The 14,274-nt window shown below is 45.6% G+C and overlaps 1 protein-coding gene across 1 annotated transcript; it reads right to left on the reverse strand.

Annotated features, from left to right (window-relative positions):
* Positions 1 to 5,363: 5,363 nt before the first annotated feature.
* Positions 5,364 to 13,785, reverse strand: LOC117401121 (chromobox protein homolog 5). Its single transcript, XM_034001608.3, has 5 exons — positions 13,628 to 13,785; positions 9,312 to 9,511; positions 8,333 to 8,537; positions 7,627 to 7,727; positions 5,364 to 7,243 (listed from the first exon to the last, which is right to left on the reverse strand). The coding sequence occupies exons 2-5, from the start codon at positions 9,461 to 9,463 to the stop codon at positions 7,084 to 7,086; spliced, it is 618 nt and encodes a 205-aa protein (XP_033857499.3). The 5' UTR covers positions 9,464 to 9,511; positions 13,628 to 13,785; the 3' UTR covers positions 5,364 to 7,083.
* Positions 13,786 to 14,274: the final 489 nt, after the last annotated feature.

A 14,274-nucleotide genomic window follows, 5' to 3' on the forward strand; every position in this document is an offset into this window, starting at 1 on the left:
TTCCCTTCCCTGCACGACTTCCTGTGAACCACGAGAAAACTCAGATCGGACTCTTATTACTGCACACGCCCACGCCCGTAACTATTAACCCGGAATGCAGCTTCATTTAGAAATATTCATAGATATGAATACATTCCAGTCGAAACGTTTGTCGTTGGATTCTTTTAGTTTTTGTAAACATCAGCACTGAGCTGTGCTGTCTGTTCCTGTTCCCTCGCCTTTCAGGTTGACAATCCGTCAATCAGTCACAATCCGTTGCTCGGGAGCCTCCTGGTGGAGGAAGGATGTAACTGCAGTGCGTTTCAATTGTGATTATTACTAACCCTGGTACCCGCAGAGGTACATCCCGTCCTATTTGCTAATAATCCAGTCTGTCCCTGTGCGGCGTGGGGGCTGCGAGAGAGAAGATGCAATAAAATGCATGAGCCGGATTCAGAGGCTTCGTCTGCACAGCGCGGCTTTGTCATCGTGTGTGCTCGTGCTGTAACTGTTTACACTGTAACCCCGGGAGCAAGAGCAACACTTGCTGAAGGGAACAGAAGCATTTCAATGACGTAAAACTGGAAAGAACACATTTCATCCTGAAGCAGGTATTGTATTGTGTCCGCAGGGCCAGCACAGGGACATCTCCACAGTGCAGCACCAACACAGGGGCCGTGTGTCATGTAGGCTAGAGCAGCCAGGGTCTGTATATCAGCAAGTGTATTGCCAGCAAAACCAGACAAAAGGAGACTTGAGCCAAAGTGGCAGACCACTAGATGGCGCTAGCTCTTTAAAAAAAAGATACCTCTCTGTGCTTTACAATGCTTCCCTATGCTTTACCAGACCTCTCTGTGCTTTACAATGCTTCCCTATGCTTTACCAGACCTCTCTGTGCTTTACAATGCTTCCCTATGCTTTACCAGACCTCTCTGTGCTTTACAATGCTTCCCTATGCTTTACCAGACCTCTCTGTGCTTTACAATGCTTCCCTATGCTTTACCAGACCTCTCTGTGCTTTACAATGCTTCCCTGTGCTTTACCAGACCTCTCTGTGCTTTACAATGCTTCCCTATGCTTTACCAGACCTCTCTGTGCTTTACAATGCTTCCCTATGCTTTACCAGACCTCTCTGTGATTTACAATGCTTCCCTGTGCTTTACCAGACCTCTCTGTGCTTTACAATGCTTCCCTATGCTTTACCAGACCTCTCTGTGCTTTACAATGCTTCCCTATGCTTCACCAGACCTCTCTGTGCTTTACAATGCTTCCCTATGCTTCACCAGACCTCTCTGTGCTTTACAATGCTTCCCTGTGCTTTACCAGACCTCTCTGTGCTTTACAATGCTTCCCTGTGCTTTACCAGACCTCTCTGTGCTTTACAATGCTTCCCTGTGCTTTACCAGACCTCTCTGTGCTTTACAATGCTTCCCTATGCTTTACCAGACCTCTCTGTGCTTCACAATGCTTCCCTATGCTTTACCACACCTCTCTGTGCTTTACAATGCTTCCCTATGCTTTACCACACCTCTCTGTGCTTTACAATGCTTCCCTATGCTTTACCAGACCTCTCTGTGCTTCACAATGCTTCCCTATGCTTTACCACACCTCTCTGTGCTTTACAATGCTTCCCTATGCTTTACCAGACCTCTCTGTGCTTTACAGAGCCCCCCCCCCCCCCCCCCCAGGATATGAAAAATGATCCAGACTCTGCGAGGACGACCATTAGCATTAGCATTCTATTATGGGATGGAAATGTAGCGCCGGGGATATATCAGCGACGTGCAGACAGGGTTAGTTAACAATGCATCATCTGCCTTTTTATGGCGGGCATAACTCATCCGCGGCTGTGGAAAAGAGGAAACAAAGGGAAGGGAACCAAATCCTTTGGGAGTTCTTGGCGCTTCGGAGAGCTGTGCGTCTGTGAAGGGGAGCGAGGAGAGGACGAGCTCCCTTTACCACTCTGAATCTCCCTCGAAGCTGAGGCTGCAGCATCCTGCATTCACACACAAGACTGGGGGACTCGTATATACACCATCGCCCTCTTCAGGACAGTGGGAACATTACCGCTCACAATGATAACTGCATATAACCAATAAACACAGGGTGTCACATAAGTAAACCCGAGGGAACACGGAGCCACTTTCTCAGGAGCAGCGGCTAGAAACCTGGTTCCAGGAGACCACCGGCAGACCTCGTTTGAGGCTCGCTTCTGTATCAAACCCCAAGTCTCCCCTGGTGTGCCGTGCAGTGTCCTGAAACCTACAGTCTCCTGAAACCTTCATGTTGCCTGAGCTTTAGGCATCACAGCACAGGCGTCGCTGTTCACATCGCTTCTCTCTCTCCCTCTCGTTTGTTTCAGCCGTGACATGATGTGTGGCTGCCAGTCCGCTTTGAAATAAATCAATTGATTTCAGCAGCAGTTCAAAAGAAGGATGAAGCATCGCTCGCTTCCTGTGGTTTGACAGGAGGTGCCTGGTTCAATCCCAGCTCAGCCCCCGACTCGCTGTGCGAGACCCTGCGGTCACGGCTCTCTTTCCAGTCTTTGAGTTGCCATGGAAATGCGCGAGCCTGGATGATGAAGAATGAGAGAGGAGGCGAGCCAGGTTTCGATGGAGAAGGGGGTGGGGGGTGGGGGGGGGTTGCATTGATCCCTGCCAAGCCCCAGTCGAAGTGGGCCCCTTGGCATTCACCTCATTATGTTTGTGGGGTAGAGCCAGCCACACACATCCATCCATTCGTGGGCAATAACCGGAGCATCCAGTTTGTGTGCAAACTTATTCGAAGCTAGTGCTAAGGGCCCCAAAACTGCATTACACACACACACACACACACACACGCACACGCACACGTACACGCACACGCACACGTACACGCACACACACCAGGGATGGAAATAAGGCTCCCATTGCAGAGCATACATTTTCTTTTCCATTTATAAGCGCGACCACCCCTTGGTCTTACACAGAAAGGGACTGGCTGAATATCACAATTTACCGTTTAGAAACGTCATGGTACGTGCGTGCGAGTTACAATACTACATCATCACCGTTCCCACACCCGACGACAGCCAAGCACAGTAAGCCGAGCGTTTCTAATGGAGGAGCTTGCTGATTTACAATACTGCACTTACTGTAGCAGAACTCGTGATCCAGAGGCTGTCTGCGCTGGATGGAGAGTGAACTGTGTGCCGCTGCAGATCGTACATCAGCCCTGTCAGGGCAAGAGCGTCGAGGGCGTTCGTCATCAACCGTGAAGTATTCGAGTCGAGAAGCACCTGCCAACCGAGCGCCTGCACCATCAAAGTCCGCTGCCCCACTGTGACTCCCAGCAGCGTAGATACACCTTTTATAGAACGTTATATAACGTGCAGTACAGGTACTGACCACGTGGTTTTTGATCTGAAACTATGTTACGATGTAGGCTGAGCAAAGCAACTGGAGCGCCAAGTTTACAGCCAAGAGTGTTTAGTAAAATACAGAAGAGGTTGTTAATATTGGACACATTTCGGGTGTGAAACGGCTTCCAACAAAGTTTCAGGGGTAAGATTAAATTATATATCAAAAATACAGTGAGCCCTCAATAGCACCGGACTACTGAAGGGATATTGAAGTTAAATAAAATACATAAAAAGGCGATGCTGCAGGACTTTGACTATTTTATAAGTTACCGGCTGTAAGTTTCGATTTCTTCTTGAAGATAATAAGCCGTCTTCATCAGGCAGTTGCGCTCAAAAGAGTTCAGTCAGGAATAAAGCAAATACATCCACAAGGCGTTAAAAGTGAACATCTGCGGTTCTTCCTTCACTTCACCAAGATCAGCAGAAACCCAGATAACAAAAAGTTACACTCAAGAACAACTTGAGAAGAGTTTTGCTCAATTCTCACAGACGCTCTACCCACGCAGCACACAAGGTCGAACGACAAGGCTGGCGATTGTGAAGTGCTGACGCACACCAGCTCTGTACAGCTTGGGTTAAAGAGTTCCTTGACCCTGCGTTGATTCAGAGCTTACATTAAAACACAGGAAAGAAAAAATCAAACAATGCTCAGACAGTTTCAATGATTTATCACTTATTTACCATTTAAAGGGGGAACATAAGCAAAGGTTGCATAACGGAAAGGAACAAAACGGCTGATGAAACAGTAAGAGCCTGTGCAATTGAAGTAGAGCAGAACGATGCAGACGCCGCCCCGCACAGGGTGCGCGCCGATCAGAAAAAGCCCGTCTTCAGTTTTACAGCGTGTTATTATTTCTGAGTTTAAAACACAAAACACACACACGCCCACACCGAGCCAAAAGACTAAGCGCAATAAAAGGGAGCAGCGATATTAATAAAGCTTAAAAGAGACTGATTATGCGCTACTTCTTCTCTAAACTACACATACATATAGATATGTAATCGACATTATAGACAGATAGAGGTTGTTTACAATATTATAACAGCATTATAAGGGCTGCACTTTTCTGAGCACGCTGCTCTTCTGCCTGCCCCACAGCACCCTCTGCTGGTTTCAATTGGAACTCTTCAGTCCTGACCTGCAATAACAGTAGTTTTTCCTATGCGGTTACATTACATTATTATGAATTAGTCATTGAGCAGAGCTGGGGGGGGGGGAGGACAGGGGGGTACTATGCATCACAATACAGAAGGACTGAGCACAAGGAGGTTAAGTGACTTGCTCAGGGTCACACACAGGGACTCTGTGGCTGAGCCGGGATTTGGAAAAAGGAGCCTCCTGGTATTAAGCCCCTTTTCTTTACCCACTGGACCACACAGCCTACCTTGTTTTCCCCAATGTTGTTTACCTACATAACCACCTACAGCTGCACACCTGTTTGACCCCCTCGTATATCGACGTCGTGGCCAGCGGAGATGAAGCAGCCGGTTGGGAGTCCCTACAACTCCGCTAAAGCTCCCATTTGGAAGTGCCCAGCACCTCACACTTAGTCAACTGTCACATCTACCTGCCCTCATCACCCACCTCCTGCAAAGCTTGCTTAGAAACAGTCCCTGCTGTACCACCCCCACTGAAAAAAAAAAAAAAGTTTTTAAAAGCGACTTACATGTGAAAAGCAGCCGTGCCAGTGAATTGGCACACAGCGCCACCTTGCCCCAAGATATAGTCAATGTCTCAGCTGGTGTACATATGCTGTGACTTGTATCCTCTGCGTGCAATTGTGGAACATATTCTTGTCACAAGTTTGTTCAGAAAAGACACATACAGCCCCTCATGTTCCCAGCTAATAATAAAGGCCAGCACTCGTGCAGGGTTAAGTGAGCTGGATCGTGAGGCACTCTGCAGAGTGCAGGGGAAAGTCTGTACCTCCTGCTGCTGCTTCTCTCCACCCCCCAGTCCAATAAAGAAATAAAAACACTTCACTTTGTAGAATGTTGAAAACTAAAGTTTACTACATTTTTGATACAAGAACATACAAAATAAAAAGTGCAGAGCAGTTTATTTCAATTTTTTATTACATTAACACTTCCAATGACATGATAAACGTTGCTCGCCTTTTAAAAAACGTTGAAATATCGAAAACAAAAATAAAATAAAAATAAAAACAATGAACTGGATCTCAGAGTTACAAGGGGGTGAAATTTTAAATGTTACATAAAAAAAAAAAAAAAAAATCTAAGGAATTGCATGTTAATACTCAAACTGCTAGGTACACTGTTCACTAGTCTACAGCAAAAAAGTTGTCAAACCCTGTTTACTCGGCACGCTCAGGAACACCATGCCAAGGACACCTTTGCAAAAAGAGAGATACCGTGACAGACTTCCAAGTGCAGGAAACCTGCATTTAAAAACAAAAACCACACAAGAGAAACCCACACAAGTCGAGAGTTTGTTTTTAATTACTTATAAGATTGACCAGAAATGCATCTCGCCTCATTTCAAAAAACCGTTGACTCTTCTTCAACCCCCCCCCCCCGCCCCCCGCCCCCCTCCCCCTTTTCCTTGTCAGAAGCCCGGCACACACACACTCCCCAGTCAGCATCATTTCTGTAATAGTCACATCAGTGCTGTTGCGAATCCTCAGTGCTGGACCTGCACAGACTCGGGTCTCAGACACGTTTATGTGCTCAGAATAATCTCACAGACCACGTCTAATCCGATCCCTCGCCTTTCAAAAGAGAGTCACGCAGTCACGTGAATCCCAGCAGCAGATTCTAAAAACTAACAGAGAAAAGGGACGACTTACACCGACAAAAGATGTGCAAGAGACCCAACGTGTGCCAGGATTTAAGTTTAAAACAGTTTTTAAAAACACTACCGTCCTGTTTGACAGGCGCTGAATAGCGCTAGTCTTGGACGACCACCCTGCCCGAGGGAACATTACAGGGGGTAGGGGGGGTCTGTGAAACCAGCCAATCACATAATCAGCGTGTGTTCTGGTGGAGATGGCAGGGAGCAATTTAATCATACCACTTTACAAAAGCAACCGGGAGAGTAGTGCAGTGTTGGGTAAAAGGAGAAAAAACACAAACACAACACACTGACACCTGTAGCCTGACCTCTGTGTTGTCTGATTAAAACAAGAAAGAAATACCAAGGCTACCCTTTTTTTTTCTCTCGTGTATTTTAGTTTGTCGCCACATACTAAAAAAAAAAGCAGGAGACACCCAATTTAAAATCAATATCCTGTTTACATGAAAAAAAAAAAAGTTTAAGCGCGATCTTTTTTTTTTTTTTTTTTTTTTTTTTTTTTGATAACGCCCCTGGAATGAATTGGCGAGAGTGACGAGAATGAATTGGTTTGGTTGGACCGTTTACTTATTTTTAGGTAGTAATGGGTTCCTGGAAAGAAAGAAGTGACGAGATGTTTGAACCGTTTAAATCCTTGGATAATTCTGCGGCTTGGCGACTTCAGCCAGAGTTTCACGTCCTGTTTGTTTATTTTTTTTGAGCCCTGTATTACACAGGCGCATATTTAAACATGACAGAATGTATGAATGAATGATCCCGGTGCAATGGGAGCGGTAGTGGCTGTACTTTCGCCTGGTATTTCCGGAGTGTGTTTCGTTTGTTTGTAACCTTGCTGCCCGTCGGCGGTCAGTGTGGGTGGGTATCGAGGAGGTGTGTCTGCAGGCTCGGACACTCACAGCGCCCCCTTCTCCTTCTCCTTCTCCTTCTCCTTCCCTTTCTTCTCTCCGTCATCGTGCCACGTGAGCCGCTCCTCGTAGAACGCGATGACGATCTGCGGGCACTTCACGTTGGCCTCCTTCGCCAGGACCAGGTCAGCCTCGTCAGAGTCCTTCCTGCAGCGGGACAGGGAGCAGCAGCGAGTTAGAGAGAGAGCGACAGAGACACACACACACACACACACACACACACACACACAGGGCAGAGACACTGCAGCTACTGCCCTCAGCGTTAGAGACAGCAACTAGAAGAAACCGAGTCAAGCAGACAGGCGTTTCTAATGCTAGTGCCTTCATCAGTGTTATTGAAACTAGAAGAAACTGAGTCAAGCAACTCCCAACCGGCAGCGACCACGCTAACTAACAACAAATAAAAACTGCATTAAAAACACAACCAGGGTCCAATTGAAATGAAGGAATACAAGCACTACAGCAACTGAAGTTATTAAGTGGGGTTTGACGAATCCCTCCTCGCTGCCCCAGGCGCTCGTCAGACTCACCATTTCATCAGGAACATCAAATCCCCGCACGAGTCTGTGGCTCCGATGATCTTCTCTGGCTCCAGACCTCTCTCGAAGCCTCTGGCAATCAGGATGTCGTCCTGAACACACACAGGTTTGAAACGGTTAGACACAGAGAAGTGTAGTCATTCTGAATAGGACTGCAGAGGGAAAGGATTCCACCGCTTCAGTAATACAAGCCCCACCCCCCAAACGCCCGCACTACCGTCTTCAGTTCATTTCTGACCCACACATTATTTTTTATTTTTGGAATGCTGATGGTATTGTGATCTGCCACAGTTCGTCAAGCCGGATCGTGAAGCACTCTCTTTGAAACGCATCAATTTTAATTTGTCTTGTACATGCAGGGTTGGGTCAATTCCATTCCCCACTCCCTACTCCCTTTGAAGGAACCGAGATTGATATTTTAGGAGACATAATAAAAATTGTTGCGCTTGTTCAACTGCTTTCATTTGAAGTCAGTTTAATTGGCTGTCAAACAGCGACTTCAATTTAAAAGCAACCCGTTGCCACGGTCTGCGAGAAGCTCACTTTAACAGAACACTGCCAAGTGCAGTTTTGATCAATGATGTGCGGTTTGGAATGGATTAAAATGGAACTGAAAGACAGGAATTGACCCAACCCTGTGAACACGTCACCGCACACAGGCTCAGTCTCTCCCAGGGAGATTTCCTAACCCTCTCACCTCTTTCTTCCTCTTGGCGCGGCTCTCCTCGTCATCCTCGCTGGGGTTCTTCCTCTTGCTCCCAGTGTCTCGAGAGCGCCCCCCGCTGGCCGCTGTGCTGCTGCCCCCCCCGCTGCTGCTCTCCTTCTTCTTGTAGGTCTTCAGGAACGCGGAGATCAGCTCCGGACAGTCCAGGTTCTTCTCCGGCTCCCACGTGTTGTTCTTCCTGCGCGAGGCGAGTGGGGAAAAAAAAAAGGGGGGGGGGTTAGAACAACCACCGAACCCAGGCGTGTCAAACTCAGCTCCTGGAGGGGGAGCAGTGTCTTCAGGCTTTCGTTCCACCCGAGCTCTCAGTCACTTAATCGGTCGAAGTATTTGATTAATTTTACTTCTCTCCAGGCCTCCTCATGTTTATAGATACCTTGAAATCATGTGCATTTTTTTTTTTTTTTTTTTAAATGACCTGTAAAAAAGCCTTGATAATAAATATTACACGTCCAATTGAACAAACAATTCGATCCCTGGAGTTAATTGAGAGCTTTAGTTGGAATGAAAACCAGGTGACAGCGCGGCCCTGGAGGGGTGGAGCTCGACACCCCTGCACTAACCTGTGAAGGTGCGCAAGGAAATAGAGCGCTTGTTCAAAGCAGCAGTCCTGCCGGCACAGCGCCTCCATTTCATTAAACAGTATTAAAAAAAAAAATCCCATGCTTTTCTAGAAATTTTCTATTTCTTTATTTACTAAAAGACATTCAACTTAACTTGGTCTTCATTAACTGTGAGAAAGTTCTGATCTAATATTTCCAAGGTTACGAGGTAATATTTAAATTCACTGTAAATACTATCTGGTGCCACTAGGAGCAACAAGGTTCTCACTGGACTCCATATCTGAGAATCCAGAACCAGATTACAGAAGAGCTGAAACTTTGCTTTTATAAAACACACACACACACACACACACACACACAACACAAAGAATAGTGTTCCGAGAAGCTCTTACTCTGAGAAGCCCTTCCACTTGAGGAAGAATTCGACCCTGCCCTTCACGACCCTCCTGTCCAGCACCTTCTCCACCACGTACTCCTCTTCCTCAGAGGACCCCTCTTCCTCCTCCTCCTCTTCCTCCTCCCGCGGCAGAGTCTTCTTACCCATGCTGGAGTGACCAGGAACAAATAGACGAGCCTGGATTCGAGTGTCTCTCTGCAGGACAGGAGGAGGCATTAAAAGTTACAAGGATGAAAAAAACCACACACACACACACACACACACATTTTATCCTGGGAAAATAAATAAAATCAATCAATTAAATTCCAATTCCTTTTTAAAAATTCATTACCCAATTCAAATTCTTTCAAAACTGAAATGATATTTTTTAGAAACATAATTGTTATGCTTGTTCAGTTAACAGCGGCTTCAGTTGAAGTGATTGGTTTGCCGCTGTCTGTGAGAAGCTCTTTTTAACAGAACACCGCAGAGTGCAATTCTGATCAGCGACGTGTTTGGAATGGATTGAAAAAAAGGGAATTGGGGATTGGGAACAGATTTTAAAAAAGGAATGGACCCCAACACTCTGTGTAGTCAGTAACACTTAACGACACTGCCCCCCTCCTCTTTACTCCTGCCCTGCAGCGCTAACGTCCTCATTCACAGCCTCTCGCTGGATTAACATCTAAAAGGAAGACAGCTAGGACTCTGTAAGGGGTTTAAGATTCCTCAGCCAGACAGGGCAGCATCGCAGCTCTCTCCTCTCAGCGTTAATACAATCTGTGCTGCAAACGGATCGCCTTGTTTAAAAATCCTGGGTCGGGTCACAGACGTGATAAACAAACAGAAATGTACTTTCAATCCATCATGCATAACTTTAATCATTTCATGCATGAAAAAAAAAAAAAGCAAAATGAACACAACTTAGATATTTTGTTTATTATGCTAAATCAAAGAAACTACAAAATATCGCAAGAGTCAACCGGAAGCCATAATAGCAGTACAGCAGTATTTCATGTGAGATTTCCAAATGTTGCATCTATTTATTGGTCAGTTTTTTTTTTTTTTTATTAAGCAAATGGAAAACTACAAAGCGGTTTGTAATTCAACATGTTAACGTAACATTATTCAGCAGGTTTCATTCGACTTTATGAAGCTAAATCAGTTAATTCTATAGGGGGATGCAAAACTTTTGGCCAGAGCTGAACACACAAGTCAGCAAACATTTTACCCTAAGCTGAACAACGTTTACCAAACTAGCCATACATACTGGACTGCATAAATGCAACTGGAAAGCCAATAAGCTCCAAATGTGGCACCAAACACACAAAAAAAGCAGCGAGCGCACCCACGTATTTTAGAAGCAGAATTTGGGCAAACATAAAAACGAGCCCGAGTCTGGGATTCTGCAGCGTGAAGAAAGCCGAGCGCTGCTTCCGATTTATTTGTGATTAAATGAAATTGCTCACTGGCTTACTTGCTGTTTTGTTGGTTCCCCTGCAGTGAAAAGCAGCACCCAGACCTGCGGGGTGAACCGGTGCATCTGAATTGTAAAGCGATCAGGAGGGGAGGGGAGGGGAGGGGAGGGTGCTCAGCAGGGCTCTCTTATCCACAGGTCATCACAGGTGTGAATGTGTGTCTGGCACTGAATTGATGTGTACAGCAACAGGGCTTGGTTAATTAAGAAAAAAAACTGTTTCTGGGGTTCTCAAAGATCAGTTTGATGACTGAGAAAATGTACGTCAAGGACGATAAGAGGAAACAATTAAAATGAAACATAAAATCTTTGTGGACTTGTTACTTCATCTTAGAATACCGATTGACTTATGAGATTATATATTATATCTCAGTGTGCATTTTATACACCGTTTCTAAACAGCGTTCTTAAATTACTGTAATAAGCATGTAAAAAAATAAAAAATAAATAAAGTGAAATTGTTAAAGGGCATCATGTTTCTCACTTTGTGATGAGAAAAAGTCATTGGAAATAAAGAGCGTCTGCGATTTTGAAAAGGTGAAGAATTTATTTTTATTTATCCCCACCCCTCACCAAAAGCCCCACCGTTAAATCAGTGTATGTGTTAAATGCTGCCCAAGGCTTAGATTTTTTTTTTTCTTTTTTAAAAAACACAAAGCCCTGTTTGCTTCTGCTTTCTCCGCGGAGTTGCAGGAGACAGATCCCCCCCCCCCCCCCACCCCTCCCCTCCCCTCCCACAGCTTGAGGAGTAGAGAGTCAGCCGGCCAGCCCTCTCCCTCGCTCTGCCTGTGTGCAGACTGTTTGCAGGACAGTGTGTGGATTCCACTCCCTCCGCCTGCACTCAGAGAGGAAGCGTGAGAGAGAGAGACAGAGATTCCCAGCAGACCTTGACCGCTGCATGTTTGTTCTCTAAACTCTTGTTGGGGCTGGGTTGAGGGGGGAGGGTGAGAAAGGTATTTTTAGCCCCCTCACAGCAGCCTTAGAATTCTAAATTTTGCTGCCAACTAACAATTACAAAAAGTGACTCCAATTCAAAGCTATTCTAACTATCCGGTCACAGCGGTCTTTGAAGTATGGATGTGGATAAGGAAGGCATTTACAAGTACAGCTCTGACCAAAGGTTTTGCATCCCCCTCTAGAATGAACTAATGTTGCTTCATAAAGTCGAATGAAACCTGCTGAACAATGTTACCTTAACATATGGAGTTGCATACCGCTTTGTAGTCCCCCCCCCCACATACTTAACTAGAAAATTATATATAGATAGATAGATAGATAGATTAGAGAGAGAGAGGAGACACACACACACACACTACTGAATGAAGGTGCGCTTTGTATATAAAAAAAAAAAGTTATTTGAAATGCTTTGTGAATGTGGACCAGAGAGCTGCGTTAGGAGTGGAGCAGGGGTTCTTAAACTCTGTCCTGGGGTGGGGTGGTGTGGTGTATCCCCCCACCTCACCTCACCCCACCCCACCCCACTTAATTACTCTTAGTTGCAAAGTTCGAGTTACTTATAAAAATGCTATAGCTAACTTGAACTCTGCAACTGTTTACGAGGTGAAAACGAGTTAAAAATAAAGTCTAAGGAAATGATCAGTTCAATTAAGGGAGCGCTGAGATTGAATAAAAGCCGGAGGGGGGGTACCCCAGCAGCGAGTTTGAGGGGGTACCCCAGCAGCGAGTTTGAGAAGCCCTGGTGTAACAAGAGTGTGCAAAGTGAAGTTTGAGGCGTACAGTATATAAGGGTGGTGATGTGCGTTACAATTCACGCAGGAGTAGATTTGAGGAGCGCGATGCATTACCACGACAAGATTATCTGGATGCCAGGCAAAAACAAATCGTGCAGAATTATAAACCAACATTCAGTTCATTAAAACTTAAAAATGCACCCGACTACTTCCATTTAAAAAAATGTATTATATAGATACAATACAGCCCGAATACAGGCGGGGACAACCGCTTCATACAGACAACGCATACATGGTTTCATTACAACAGGATAAACACAGACGATCGTTTTATTCCGCTGAAGAAAAAGTTAGCTGCGAGCTACGACTACTATGAATCTAGTAGTTCATTCGAAAAGAACAGAGTTTGCAATATTATAAAAAGGATTTATTTAACTAGCAAACGGGAAAAAGAGGCGCGCTTCTGTGAAATTTCTCTGCTCTGCTTACAGTCTGGTATTGACTGTAGAGTCTTAAGCTAAGCGTCCTAACTGCGAGAAAAAAAACATTTAACATTCATGTCAAATATCAAATACATCGTAGCAAAAACAGGAAAAACTATCGTTTAAAAAATTGACTCAGAACTACCCCCCCACCAGGTACGGCCCGGCGCTACCGGAAAGCCTCGCGTTGTTGTGGTTGTTGTTCTCGTCAATATCCTATAAAAACCTCCTTTCGGCTCTGGGCTCTTTATATTTAAACCACCGGTGAAATTAAAACCTCGAACTAAGGCTCTCAAGCGCCAATATTGTTTTCCAATGATGGCGATTAACAGCAAAACACAAACACGCGTGGTTGGAAGCTGGCGCTGCCAGGGACAGGAAGCCCCCCGCCCCTGCCGCGCGCTCATTGCACGGCTCCCGAGAGCGCCCGCGAGGTCGAGCGAGATCCCGACCTCTGATTTGCCAGCGCGGCTGCCAATCAACCGCCTTGCGATTTTTTTTTTTTTTTTTCGCTGTCCCCCCCCACCCCCCCACCCCCCCTCTCTCTCTCGTCTTTCTTTTCAACCCTGTGTGAGAGAGACTGAAAAACAGCGACAAAAAACCACCATTTTACCGTTAAAAAAATATAAAAAAAAACTCACGGACAAGCCGGTGCCGAGTTAGCTTACAAAGACTTACTCACCAAATGGAATACACTTTTTGAACCCGGGATGTTTGTTAGTTTTTTCTGTTATATTTTTTTGCCGCTCTGATCTCTTCCCTCGACCGCCGAAACCGCCTCTCCCGCTTGAGCTCGAGACTCCTGACTGCGTAGAGAGAGAGACGCGCGCGCGCGCGCTGAAATACGCACGCGCACGCGCACGCGCACCCCCCCCCCCCCCCCCCCCTTGCAGACTCCCGTTCACAGCACCGCGATCCACTCCTGATTTTACTGGCAATGGCGTTAAATAATAGCAGACACGCACACACACACATCTGCTCACAGATGCGAGTTTTTTGAAGTTGCTATGGGTCTTATATGATTTATAAACATAATTGTTTATGTTTATAAATCATATAAACAGTGTGGAGTAGTGGTTAGGGCTCTGGACTCTTGACCGGAGGGTCGTGGGTTCAATCCCAGGTGGGGGGGGGGGGACACTGCTGCTGTACCCTTGAGCAAGGTACTTTACCTAGATTGCTCCAGTAAAAACCCAACTGCATAAATGGGGAATTGTATGTAAAAATGATAATGTGATATCTTGTGATATATGTGTGTTGTGTTGTAAATTAAAAAAACGAAATAATAAATACTTTTTTTTTTTTTTTTTTTTTTTTTTTTAAGTGGAA

This window comes from Acipenser ruthenus, chromosome 42 (assembly GCF_902713425.1).
Source record: "Acipenser ruthenus chromosome 42, fAciRut3.2 maternal haplotype, whole genome shotgun sequence".
NCBI lineage: Eukaryota > Metazoa > Chordata > Actinopteri > Acipenseriformes > Acipenseridae > Acipenser > Acipenser ruthenus.